At 32.1% G+C, this 15000-nt stretch overlaps 2 protein-coding genes across 2 annotated transcripts; one reads left to right on the forward strand and one right to left on the reverse strand.

Moving 5' to 3' along the window:
• Positions 1 to 4100: 4100 nt before the first annotated feature.
• Positions 4101 to 11082, reverse strand: LOC138866683 (uncharacterized). Its single transcript, XM_070139870.1, has 3 exons — positions 11050 to 11082; positions 9105 to 10268; positions 4101 to 4190 (listed from the first exon to the last, which is right to left on the reverse strand). The coding sequence occupies exons 1-3, from the start codon at positions 11080 to 11082 to the stop codon at positions 4101 to 4103; spliced, it is 1287 nt and encodes a 428-aa protein (XP_069995971.1).
• A 3096-nt stretch (positions 11083 to 14178) lies between these two features.
• Positions 14179 to 14962, forward strand: LOC113811830 (uncharacterized transmembrane protein DDB_G0289901). Its single transcript, XM_027363649.2, has 2 exons — positions 14179 to 14260; positions 14448 to 14962. The coding sequence occupies exons 1-2, from the start codon at positions 14240 to 14242 to the stop codon at positions 14877 to 14879; spliced, it is 453 nt and encodes a 150-aa protein (XP_027219450.2). The 5' UTR covers positions 14179 to 14239; the 3' UTR covers positions 14880 to 14962.
• The last annotated feature ends 38 nt before the right edge of the window (positions 14963 to 15000 follow it).

The raw sequence follows: 15000 nt of genomic DNA on the forward strand, positions 1-15000 counted from the left end.
TTTCTTTCTTTCTTTCTTTCTTTCTTTCTTTCTTTCTCTCTCTCTCTCTCTCTCTCTCTCTCTCTCTCTCTCTCTCTCTCTTTCTCTCTCTATCTCTCTATCTCTCTATCTCTCTATCTCTCTATCTCTCTATCTCTCTATCTCTCTATCTCTCTATCTCTCTATCTCTATCTCTATCTCTATCTCTATCTCTGTCTCTATCTCTATCTCTATCTCTATCTCTATCTCTATCTCTATCTCTATCTCTATCTCTATCTCTATCTCTATCTCTATCTCTATCTCTATCTCTATCTCTATCTCTCTCTCTCTCTCTCTCTCTCTCTCTCTATTTATCTATCTATGTATTCATATACATACACACATATATATGTACATATATATAAATGTATAAGTATGTATATATATACATATGCATATATAAAAAATACACACACACACACACTCATATATATATATATATAGATAGATAGATTGATTGATTGATTGATAGATAGATAGATAGAAATATAGATAGATAGATAGATAGATATAGATATACACATAATCATCATAGAATGTACTACGATTTCTCTCTCTAAAATGCATATATGTATTATGTATATGTATTTATCTATCTACATATATCTTTATAGATAGATGAATAGATAAATAGATAGACAGACAGATAGACAGACAGATAGACAGATGTTCAAGTCATATATACATGTATTTATATATACACTAATAAAAATACATGCCTATAAAATGCATAGTCATCTTAGAATCTACTACGATTTCTCTAAGGCGAGGACTACTAGTTAGCATTCTGCTCGTCATGCTTTGCCTTACACTATGAATAATTTAGGAAACGGTATTATTCAAGGCGTTAACCTAGTTTCTAAGTTTCTAAGTCTTCCATCCGTTACCTTTAGTTATCTTTTTTTTTTTTTTTTTTGAAGAATGCTTTTTGTGTTATTATCATAAAAGATGTTGATTATGATGATGGTCTTGATGTCTTAATAGTAATTGTGGGAATAATGGTAATGACGATGAAGATAATGTCGGGGCTGATAATTACCATGGTAATAAAATCATTGATGATAATTAACAGTAATGACGAAAAAAATATGATAAAAAGGATGATTATATGATAATGATAATGATGTTTATAATAGTGATACCGATGATAATAGTTATGATGTAGGTAATAATAACACTACTGGTAATAATGATAAAAATGATGACAATGATAAGAGTAATAATAATGATAATGATAATGATAATAATGAATGGAAAAGCTATAATGACATTAATAATAATGTTCATAATAAGAACGACAATGGTGATGATACACTACCAATAGTAACAACAACAAATAACAATGATAATGATACTTTTGATGATGGTAATAATTATAATCATGAAACAATGATTATTAATGATGGTAATGATAGTAATGACATGACGATAATGATAATAATAATGATGGTAGGAAAAATAATAATGAAAAGAATACTCACAAGAATATTATCTTTAATGATAATAATAAATACAATGACAATAATAACATTAATGATAACAATAGTACTACTAATAATAATGATAACAGTAATAGTAGTAATAATAATGATAATAATAATAATAATAATAATGATGATGATAATGATAATAATAACAGTAACAATTATGATAATTGTAATGATGATGTCTGTAAAAGTAACAAGAACAATAATAATGATAATGATAACAATAGTAAGAATAATAACAAGACCTATAATAGTGATAATGATGGTAGTGGTAATGATAATAATAATAATGCTGATAATAACAACAATAAGTATAATAAAAGTAATAGTAATAATAATGATAGCAATAATGATAACAATAATAATGCTAAACAATGATAACAATAATAGTAATGATGATGATGATGATAATGGTAATAACAATGATGATGATAATGGTAATAGCAATGATGATAACAATGATGCTCATGATAATAAGAACAATAATAGTAACAACACTACTATTACAATCAGTAATGATAATCATCATAATAATGATGAGGATAAAAATCATTATAATTGCAATGACAATGATAATAACGACAGTAAAAATGAATATGATATTGATACTAACAATGATAATAGTAGTAATAATGAAAATGAAAATAGTAATAAGAATGATATCAACAACAGCAATGATAGTAACAATGATAATGATAATGATAATGTTAAAATTAATAACAATTATGATAAAAATAATGAAAGTAATAATAACAATGACAATAACAATAACATTTATAACAATGATAATAATAATTATAGCAATATTGGTAATAAGGATGATAATAACATGAATTATTTATAATGATGATTCGGGTATTATCTAAATATCAATAATGAAAATGATAATAATAAAATAATAATGCTAATTATATTACTAATGGTAATAACCATTGTACTAATGAGGATTATGAGAATCTTAACTAACATGAATTACAAAGACTGTGATATGATAATATTGATCATTATGATAATGACTACAGGGAAAAGAATTGGAATAATGATTATTGCAATGGCAGATTAATAACCTTGATATCAAGAACCATTGCAATGATCATGAGAAAAACAACAACAACTGCAATATGAAAATGCTAAAGAAAGCAAATCACAATCTTAAAACTTATAATCAACAACAATACCTATTAATTTCCCAATGATCTCAATGTCAATAAAGTGCACATTCGTATCTAGATCATAGCTCTTTCTTCGGTCTGTTTCCCCCTGGCCTCATCAGACCCACTTTCTTGAAACATTATGTTATAAATAACAGAATAAAGCTCGACTCTTGCTTTACTCCGGATGTGAACACGCTGTTGGTTCATCAAATTGCAAAACGAGTATAATTACCACAAGAGGAAATTTCACTTTTCGAGTCCGGCCATAAAATCCAAAGACTTGATCTCTTGGATGTTCTTTGATATTCGTACTGATGCATCCATAAAATGCTTATATATATATATATATATATATATATATATATATATATATATATATATATATATATATATATATGTGTGTGTGTGTGTGTGTGTGTGTGTGTGTGTGTGTGTATGTGTGTGTGTGTGTGTGTGTGTGTGTGTGTGTGTGTGTGTGTGTGTGTGTGTGTGTGTGTGTACATATATATATATATATATATATATATATATATATATATATATATATATATATATATATATATATATATGTAAATAAATATATGTATATATATAATACACACACACATATACATTGACATAAACATATATATGAATGTGTGGGTATATGTTTATCTATCTTTTTGGGAATTTCTTTATCCATAATGTTATTCTTTACTACATCTACATTTCCTACTTCCTAGTTTTATTTTTCCTTATTGTCATTGCAAGCCGTGAGCTGGCTAGTGCCGTAGCTACTTTCCAGCAGAGAATTAAGCATACACATCGCTTCTGCTTTGTTTCTCCCTGCCTTCAGCGTCTGGGATCCCTAGTATTACTTATCTTTTGATGAAAAGGTCCATTTCTTGCGTCGATTTTTCAGCAAACCGGTTTACACACTGGTTCTCGACGCCGCGGTTTCCAGGGCGCGTCGTTCGCTCCAGCATGACTCTCCTCTCCAGAAGACTCCTCGCCTGACTGTTCTCAGTCTGCTCTACACAGAGGAAGTATACTCTCTCCCTCACTGCTTCACCCTCTCAGCTGTATGCACACCCTTCGTCAGGTAAACATTATGTGAGCTCTCTCCCCCTTATCTTTTTCCCTCCCTTTTCCGCCGATGTGGGTACTTACTCGTAAGCTGTTCCTTGTCCTTCGTGTGACAAGCAGTGCTTTGGTAAGACTAGTGCTAGTTTCACCAAGAGATGCACATTATATCTAAGGGATACGTCAACGGTAAACCTTTTCTGCATCAGTTGGAGAGAGACTATCAGATGAATTGGTCCTTCTTTTTCTGCAGATATTCAACCCCGAAGACTGGCGGGATCCTCTTCGAGAAACCAGTTGTTTAATCTTAATTTCCAAAGTAATGCTTACAGCCCCCTCATTCTCGACATTTTTAGATTTTTTATGACGATCACCCTTCTCATAGATCCTTTGAGCCTTTGACCTGACCTGACCTTTCCTCCTCAAACCTTAAGACGAACAGCAGAAGGTTTTCGAAAATGTGTCTCACCTTTCAATGAACCAAGTTTGCATATAGTGTTTTTTCCAAGCTCGTACGCACACATACATACGCGTTTATCTATCCATCTATTCTGTAATCAACTAAACAAAGTACAAGCCGAATGCCCGGATCTTAAGATGAACCTCAATAATAGTACCTCATATTTATACAAAAGATACGAAATTGTAAAACTAAGGCTATTTTTCTATATCTGTTATTTAGTTGTTCTTTATATGCAACTGCTTTTACGCATTATGGAAATACTATGTGAAATAATACCATAACTGATGAACTTGAAGAATGCTTTCTAAGTGCTGTTGATATCGACGCTTAGAATATACTCTATTTATTGTATACGTTTTATTGTTTAACACCCATTCTTGTTTATAGTCCACTATTGCATTTTTTATTCTTCTGTGTTCACAATACACATCAATAATGAAAATAATGATAATAATAAAAAGATGTTAAGGGGTAGAGAGCTCACCTAGTGTTTACCTGACGAAGGTGTGTATACAGCAGAGAGGGTGAAGGAGTGAGGGAGAGAGTATACTTCCCCTGTGTTGAGCAGACTGAGAACAGTAACCCAACTATTCTTAGCCATCAGCTCATTATTATCATACCGATCCTTGTTTACACTGCTACGTGCTCTGTTTGCATTCCAGCAGGTCTTGCATATTCCTGTAAATTTTACTGATTATAATGATAATAATGATGATAATTATGAGAGTGATAATGATAATTTTATACATAATTTTATACTTTAGAACTTTTCTTTCATGAAAATTTATGTTCTACGGATTGGTATACTTGAACATATTTCGTAACTAGTTAACTAGTTTCTGGAAGGTATCCATGACTTAGAGACATTAAAAATAGGACAATAAAATAGATTACTATCCTTATAAACGGAAATCGAATCACTCTTCCACATGTATGATATGGATACAGCTGCCGGTAATGCGCAAATGAGCTGATTTATGTGATTCGGTAATCGATTCCATTGACGAATTAGACCGCTTTTCATCATCATCATCATCATTATCATCATCAATATTCTTTATTTGTAACATCATTATCATGAATACTCAGTATTATTATTATTAATGTAAGTAATATAATTTCATCATCATTTTTGTTATTATTATTATTATTATTGTTATTGTATTGTTATTATTATTATTATTGTTGTTGTTGTTTATTATTATCATTATTGCCAGTATTAATATTATTAGTGTTATTATTATTGTTGTCATCATAAACATTATCACCATTATATACTTACTTATCATCATTACTACTTCTGTATTATCTCAACAATTATCTATACCATCGTTATTACTATTATCATTATCACTATCATAATCATTATTATTATAATCAGTATAACTATCATATTATTATTATCATAATTGTTATAATTATGATAATAATAATGGTTTATTATTATTATTATTATTATTATCATTATTATTATTATTTTCATTATTATTATTATTATTATTATTATTATTATTATTATTATTATTATTATTATTATTATTATTATTATTATTATTATTATTATTATTACTATTATTATTATTATTGTTGTTGTTGTTATTATTACTGCTACTACTACTACTACTATCATTATCATTATCACTGTTATTTTCATTATTGTCATGATTATTATTACTTTACTCTTACTATTATCATTATTGTTACTGCTATTCATTATTTTCATTACTGCTATCATCATTATTATTTCACATAATTATCAGCATTACTATCAATACTATCAATGCTATTATTATAATTTTTATTTTATTAAAAATATTATTATTGTTTTTATTATTATTATCAGTATTATTATCAGTATTATTATCAGTATTATTATCAGTATTATTATCATTATTATTATCAGTATCATAATCATTATCATTTTCAGTATTATAATTATTATTATTATCATTATTATGATCATTTTCATTGTTAATATCATTTTTACTGTTGTTTTTACTTCTATTATTACTATCCTTATTATTATTGTCATATTCATATCATTATCATTATCATTATTAATGCCCTTGTATTTGCCAGAGTGTAGTAATAATCCTTGTTATTGTTATCATTTCTATTATTATTATGTTTATTACTATTATTATTAAAATTCTTCTTAAAATTATTTTCATTTTCATTAATAACAATTACAATAATATAATAATAACAGTTATTATCATTATTATTATTTTCATTTTCATTATCATTATCACTATTATTATCATTAATATCGTCATTATCATTGTTATTATGATTATCATTATAATTATCGTTATTATAATATCATTGATTATTTTCATCATTACCATAATCATTATGATCATTATCATTATCGTCATCAGTATCACCATTATCTTATTTGTTATTTTCATAATCATTACATTATCATTATCATTGTTATTATCATTATCATTATTATTGCCAATATCATCATTATCATCATTACCATTTTTGTCATCATCATTATTATCATTATCATTATCATTATTATCATAATTATTTCTATGGATATCATCTCATCATTATAATTGTTATTACCATCATCATTATAATTATCCTCATTATCATCCTCATCATCATTACCATCATTATCACTCTATTATCACAATCGTTATCAATATTATTCTGATTATTGTTTTTTTATTATTAATTAGCTACCATTATCATTATCATCACAATCATTTTCATTATTCATATTGTCATTATTGTCATCATTATTACTATTACGATGAGGATTATAATTTGTATCACTGTTATTATTATTATTATGGTTATTATTAATATTATCATCTTTATCATTATAAATTTTATTATTACTATCATTGTAAGAATTATCATCATTATTATTTTTATGGATAATTTTTATTATCAATTTTACTATTATTTATATCATTACTATCATTGATTATCCTTATCATTACAATCATTACTATTACTATCACTTTTACCATTTCTTTCTCTTTAAGTAATATTATTTTTGCCACTTTTTATTATCATCATATCCATATCATAATGATTATTGCCATTCTTTATTATCATTGCCATTATTTTCACCATTATTCATTCTTTCCTGAAGGTGTGCTTTCAATGAAATAGTGTTTTGTCCGGCTTATTCTTGACCTTTATTTCTAAAATCTGTTTCTAAGCGGTTGGATCTGAAGTTAGTGGTAATATTCACTGATATAAATTTCAGTGCTAGAATAAAATAGGAAGATGTTTTTGTCGTAATATAGCATCTACATCTGATTCCTCTTAAACTGTGACTAAAATATGATGGTTTTGCAATTTTAACCTAAAAGAATGTAATAATACTAACAACAATGCACGCATACATATACATATAATACATACATATATACATACACACACACACACACACACACACACACACACACACACACACACACACATATATATATATATATATATATATATATATATATATATATATATATACGGAGATGCAATCTCCATCATCAGTGCTATAACAAAAAAACAACAAAAATTAATTTAAAAATACAAACAAATTATAATACAAAACATACAAACAATATAATAGAAAAACAATATCAAAAGATCGTAAAAACAAGTTGGTGAGCAGTAACAGGTACTAACCAAGCTATGGGTTCTTTTGATAGTTTATATGGTAAACAGGGTGGTTGCAGTGGCAGTGTTGTTTAGCTCTGGTTTCATTGTTTGGATGTGGAGTGACTCGGCTATGATGAGGTCAAATCTGTTAAGATGGGAGGTCAAGATTTTGAAATCAGTATTGCTGAAAGGGTGATTGTGGAGGTGAGAATGCTCTCTGATTGCTGAGAAGGATGGTTTACTCAGTTGCAGGCCTGTCCTGATGGACTTGCCTTTGTGTTCGAGAATGCGGTGGCGGAGCCATCGTGAGGTGGATCCCACATACCTAGCCTGACAGCTAGGACAAGTAAACAGGTAAACCACATTCGAACATAGTTCAGAGTTACACATCTCTTTATTCTTTAAGAAATTACCAACGGTGTTATTATTGTAAAAAACGAATCGAAAACTGATCTGCGGATAGCAACGCCTGAGAATTTTGTTTAATGATTTTCTGAGATCAAAACTAAGACCGCCCATATATGGGAGTTTTATATATTTAATGTCTTTGTTAACTGTGGCAGATGCAGGTTTAGGGTTGAATTTCTGACTTAGAAATTTGCGTAGGGCTTTATAAAATAGGTAAGATGGATACCCATTTGTAGTAAAATATTTACTTAAGAATGAAACTTCGTCATGGAAACTAGCCCAAGTTGAACAAATGTTATAAGCTCGGTTGATAAGTGTTGTGAGGCTGTTTAACTTGTAAATATGAGGTATGTAGCTGAGGTAATGAAGCCCAAGGCCAGTAAATGTGGGTTTCCTGTAGGTACTGGTGTAGAAACAATTGTTATGAAAAGTTATGGAAGTGTCAAGAAATGATAGTTTGTTATTTTGTTCAGTCTCACAAGTGAATTTTATATTGGGGTGTTGTGAGTTCAAGTATGAGAGGAAAGGATTAATGTGAGAGGGGTCGTTAAAGAGTAAAAAAGTATCATCCATATAACGGCGATATAAAATAGGTTTGAAATTAGCAGGGCAGTCATTCATCCATGTTTGTTCATGATGGCAAAGGAAAGTATTGGCATAACAAGGGCCAAGTGGTGATCCCATTGCTACACCGTCTACCTGTGTGTAAATAGAGCCATTGAAGGTAAACACTGAGTTGTGTGCGGCTATGTCCAATAATTTCCTGTATGTCGTCTTGTTCAGGCCATACGAGTTTAAGAGTGAGGAGGTTGTTTTGTTTAAAATTATGTCAGTGGTTTCATTGAGGGGAACATTAGTGAATAACGACTCTATGTCAAAACTGGCCATTGTGACAGGCCGTAGTGGTTTAAGGTCACTAATTTCTTTGATGAAAGAGAAGGAGTTTTCTATGGTATATTCATTGGTGGTTAGGGGGGTTATCAATTGAACTAAGAATTTTGCAAGATTGTAATTGAAAGCACCAATGGCAGAGATGATGGGGCGTAAAGGCTGACCAATTTTATGAATTTTAGGAAGGCCATATAAGCGACCAGGTCTTGAGCCAGATATAGTCAGGAGATTATAAGTCATTTCTCCGATAGATGTTCTTATCGAGCGTAAGAGTCTGTTTAGTTTATCTTCTAATTTCAGTAGATGAGTGGCAGTGTCAGACATGATTGGTTTAAATTTGGAGGAATCACTAAGTATCGTGTTTAGTTTACTAAAATAGTCATCTCTGTTTAGGATAACAACTCCACGTCCCTTATCTGGCTTTGTGATAACAATATTGTTATCATCTCTTAGAGCTATTAGGGGTGTAAGGGAGGGATATGGAGTATGAATACCCTTGACATGACATTTGAATTTCTTGTAAGTATCGTGTGCCACAGTAGAAATGCTGTTGGTGATATGATTCCATCTATCTTTGTAAATCTCACAGTTTTTGATGGTGTGACATAGTTTTTCAAAACAAAGAAAGAACTGGTTATGGGGAATGGTACTGGGTGGTATACAATAATCGAAACCTAAAGAAAGGACTTCTTTTTGTTCATCTGATAATATCCGATCAGAGAAGTTGAAAATAACCTTATTCTTGTCCACTTTTTTGTTTAGGTCAATTCCTAGCTTAGTTAATTTCTTATTGTGTCTGAAATCAACCTTACATAATTTCTTTTCCATATTTCGTTCATTGAGGGATAATAAACATTTGGAATCGAAATAGGAAATACAGGAAGTGAGGAGAGTGGTGTCATCCTCCAGTTTCTTTTTGATGGTAGGGATCTTTTTCTTTTGTTTATCTATTTCCCAGTCCAAAAGATCGAAGCACCAAGAACGATATGTCCTGGTAGTTTGGAATGTGGGACAATACACTCTAAATTTAATAAAGTCTGGTATGGTTCCGTAACATTTACAGATCTCTAGGAATTTTAAGTCTTTTTCTACTTTCTTGGAGCGGAAAGAATTCCTTTCAATTTTCCTGTAGAGGTCCAGAGTATTCTTGCCGTATTTCTTCAGTATATAATGGGTTATAGATGAGTCCCGTGGGAATCGAATTCTTATCAGGAAGAAGAAAACCAACACGGCTGAGAAGAACTTCATTATTGCAATTGCATACGTTTCGGAGATGCAATCTCCATCATCAGTGCTATAACAAAAAAACAACAAAAATTAATTTAAAAATACAAACAAATTATAATACAAAACATACAAACAATATAATAGAAAAACAATATCAAAAGATCGTAAAAACAAGTTGGTGAGCAGTAACAGGTACTAACCAAGCTATGGGTTCTTTTGATAGTTTATATGGTAAACAGGGTGGTTGCAGTGGCAGTGTTGTTTAGCTCTGGTTTCATTGTTTGGATGTGGAGTGACTCGGCTATGATGAGGTCAAATCTGTTAAGATGGGAGGTCAAGATTTTGAAATCAGTATTGCTGAAAGGGTGATTGTGGAGGTGAGAATGCTCTCTGATTGCTGAGAAGGATGGTTTACTCAGTTGCAGGCCTGTCCTGATGGACTTGCCTTTGTGTTCGAGAATGCGGTGGCGGAGCCAAAAAAGTGGACAAGAATAAGGTTATTTTCAACTTCTCTGATCGGATATTATCAGATGAACAAAAAGAAGTCCTTTCTTTAGGTTTCGATTATTGTATACCACCCAGTACCATTCCCCATAACCAGTTCTTTCTTTGTTTTGAAAAACTATGTCACACCATCAAAAACTGTGAGATTTACAAAGATAGATGGAATCATATCACCAACAGCATTTCTACTGTGGCACACGATACTTACAAGAAATTCAAATGTCATGTCAAGGGTATTCATACTCCATATCCCTCCCTTACACCCCTAATAGCTCTAAGAGATGATAACAATATTGTTATCACAAAGCCAGATAAGGGACGTGGAGTTGTTATCCTAAACAGAGATGACTATTTTAGTAAACTAAACACGATACTTAGTGATTCCTCCAAATTTAAACCAATCATGTCTGACACTGCCACTCATCTACTGAAATTAGAAGATAAACTAAACAGACTCTTACGCTCGATAAGAACATCTATCGGAGAAATGACTTATAATCTCCTGACTATATCTGGCTCAAGACCTGGTCGCTTATATGGCCTTCCTAAAATTCATAAAATTGGTCAGCCTTTACGCCCCATCATCTCTGCCATTGGTACTTTCAATTACAATCTTGCAAAATTCTTAGTTCAATTGATAACCCCCCTAACCACCAATGAATATACCATAGAAAACTCCTTCTCTTTCATCAAAGAAATTAGTGACCTTAAACCACTACGGCCTGTCACAATGGCCAGTTTTGACATAGAGTCGTTATTCACTAATGTTCCCCTCAATGAAACCACTGACATAATTTTAAACAAAACAACCTCCTCACTCTTAAACTCGTATGGCCTGAACAAGACGACATACAGGAAATTATTGGACATAGCCGCACACAACTCAGTGTTTACCTTCAATGGCTCTATTTACACACAGGTAGACGGTGTAGCAATGGGATCACCACTTGGCCCTTGTTATGCCAATACTTTCCTTTGCCATCATGAACAAACATGGATGAATGACTGCCCTGCTAATTTCAAACCTATTTTATATCGCCGTTATATGGATGATACTTTTTTACTCTTTAACGACCCCTCTCACATTAATCCTTTCCTCTCATACTTGAACTCACAACACCCCAATATAAAATTCACTTGTGAGACTGAACAAAATAACAAACTATCATTTCTCGACACTTCCATAACTTTTCATAACAATTGTTTCTACACCAGTACCTACAGGAAACCCACATTTACTGGCCTTGGGCTTCATTACCTCAGCTACATACCTCATATTTACAAGTTAAACAGCCTCACAACACTTATCAACCGAGCTTATAACATTTGTTCAACTTGGGCTAGTTTCCATGACGAAGTTTCATTCTTAAGTAAATATTTTACTACAAATGGGTATCCATCTTACCTATTTTATAAAGCCCTACGCAAATTTCTAAGTCAGAAATTCAACCCTAAACCTGCATCTGCCACAGTTAACAAAGACATTAAATATATAAAACTCCCATATATGGGCGGTCTTAGTTTTGATCTCAGAAAATCATTAAACAAAATTCTCAGGCGTTGCTATCCGCAGATCAGTTTTCGATTCGTTTTTTACAATAATAACACCGTTGGTAATTTCTTAAAGAATAAAGAGATGTGTAACTCTGAACTATGTTCGAATGTGGTTTACCTGTTTACTTGTCCTAGCTGTCAGGCTAGGTATGTGGGATCCACCTCACGATGGCTCCGCCACCGCATTCTCGAACACAAAGGCAAGTCCATCAGGACAGGCCTGCAACTGAGTAAACCATCCTTCTCAGCAATCAGAGAGCATTCTCACCTCCACAATCACCCTTTCAGCAATACTGATTTCAAAATCTTGACCTCCCATCTTAACAGATTTGACCTCATCATAGCCGAGTCACTCCACATCCAAACAATGAAACCAGAGCTAAACAACACTGCCACTGCAACCACCCTGTTTACCATATAAACTATCAAAAGAACCCATAGCTTGGTTAGTACCTGTTACTGCTCACCAACTTGTTTTTACGATCTTTTGATATTGTTTTTCTATTATATTGTTTGTATGTTTTGTATTATAATTTGTTTGTATTTTTAAATTAATTTTTGTTGTTTTTTTGTTATAGCACTGATGATGGAGATTGCATCTCCGAAACGTATGCAATTGCAATAATGAAGTTCTTCTCAGCCGTGTTGGTTTTCTTCTTCCTGATAAGAATTCGATTCCCACGGGACTCATCTATAACCCATTATATATATATATATATATATATATATATATATATATATATATACATATATGTGTGTGTGTGTGTGTGTGTGTGTGTGTGTGTGTGTGTGTGTGTGTGTGTGTGTGTGTGTGTGTGTGTGTGTGTGTCCATGCATAAACAATTATATATATGTATATATATAAATATATATATATATATATATATATATATATATATATATATATATATACACACACACATACATACATACATACATACATACATACATATATATATATATATATATATATATATATATATATATATCCACACACACACACACACACACACACACACACACACACACATATATATATACATTTTTAATTATATATATATGTATATATACATATATGATTATATAGATATACATATATAATTATATATATACACACACAACACACACACACACGCACATATATACACACACTTTATTTGTGTGCGTGTGTGTGTGTGTGTCTGTATGAACTCCTTAAGCACACATAAGCATATGCATCTTACATATATGGATACGTGAGATATTACGCATAAATGTAAATGCAAGGCTAGTGTTTATTTCTTTGGATGTAAATGTTACACAATTAAATATATGACAATATTCACTTAATTAGCCTGTTATTTAGACAGTTCGCTCATTGCCTAGCTTACATAAGTGATATATCATATTCCCTCGAATACACACACATATATAATGGATATGTATATGTAAGTTTATAGTATGTTTTTACCTATATAAATCTAGGGTTCCGTGTGACTAGATTTGTCTGACGTCTTCGCAAAATTCTGGTCTATTTGGAAATGTCACTGATTTAGTGTTATGATCATTACAGTACATATCTACATCCTATAAATATGTACACAAAGAAGTATGAATAATTTTCATGTTGATTAATTTCTTGCTGTATGGCCCGAAATTGAATCAGAATTTGATTGTCATCTTTCGAGTCAGTACAGGAAATTCTTCAGAGTAATAATAAAGTACAGGATTTGGAATCTGGCACCTCTCTGGGCCTTGCATTACAAGCATTATTCAGTATAAATACCAACACAAAGCAAACACTGACACACTTCTTCGCCTAATCTGGTCATCCTCCAACGGCGCTCTACATATATTTCCAAGTCATGAATCCCCAACGCGTTTTGGTAAGTCAATGGTGCACATAGTTTAGATTGTATATGTACATGTTAATGCAAACACACCTTTATAATGTATGTACACTAGATAGAAATAGGTATACTTAAAAATATAGTGAATAGACAGATTTTATTACTGAAAATATTAACAAAATCGGTCTAGTAAAGAATGAAAACTGATTTCTGCTCTCCACAGCTCCGTTGTGCCTCCCTGCTGGCCCTGGCGTGCGTGGCGTCTGCCGCGAAGCTGGAAGGCTACAGTGCCGGAGGCGACACCGGCCTGGGAGTCGCACTGGACGACGGTGACCTGCATGAGGGCGAAGGTCACAGCGGAGTCGGAGGCGGCAGTGTGCTTCCCCTCGTCCTGGTCGGTTCCGGTGTGCTTCCTGAAAGTGCCATTGTTGGCGCAACTGGAGGTGCGTCTGGTGGCGCTGCTGGAGGTGTCGTCGGCGGGGAATCCAGCGATCCAACCGGTGGTAATGATCATGAAGAAGACTTCGACTTCGACGCCGGAGAACTTTCTGATGGAGGCATTGACGAGGAATACATTCCACCAAGTGTAGTCCCAGAGGTCGCTCCTGTCGACGTCCCTGCTCCTGGCGGCGAGTATATCGCTCCCCAGAACTGAACTCTGCAGGCAAGGGGTGTCCAGCATGTTTCCCTTTCGGCAACTTTCCGATGAAAATTCAATAAATAGCAACATTAAATCCTGCAATGCTTTTTAATCCAGACACTGAATTTCAAGAAGC

The sequence above is a fragment of the Penaeus vannamei genome, chromosome 26 (assembly GCF_042767895.1).
Source record: "Penaeus vannamei isolate JL-2024 chromosome 26, ASM4276789v1, whole genome shotgun sequence".
NCBI classification, from domain to species: Eukaryota; Metazoa; Arthropoda; class Malacostraca; order Decapoda; family Penaeidae; genus Penaeus; species Penaeus vannamei.

Bases quoted from the DNA above. Each gene is read 5' to 3' on its own strand.
- LOC138866683 (XM_070139870.1), bottom strand. From the start codon at position 11,082: ATGAATACCCTTGACATGACATTTGAATTTCTT. The intron at 10,269-11,049 runs GTAAGTATCGTG...TATATACTGAAG, and splicing joins ACATGACATTTGAATTTCTT to AAATACGGCAAGAATACTCT. The intron at 4,191-9,104 runs GCCAGTTTTGAC...GTTCATTGAAAG, and splicing joins CACTACGGCCTGTCACAATG to GTGAGACACATTTTCGAAAA.
- LOC113811830 (XM_027363649.2), top strand. From the start codon at position 14,240: ATGAATCCCCAACGCGTTTTG. The intron at 14,261-14,447 runs GTAAGTCAATGG...TGCTCTCCACAG, and splicing joins TGAATCCCCAACGCGTTTTG to CTCCGTTGTGCCTCCCTGCT.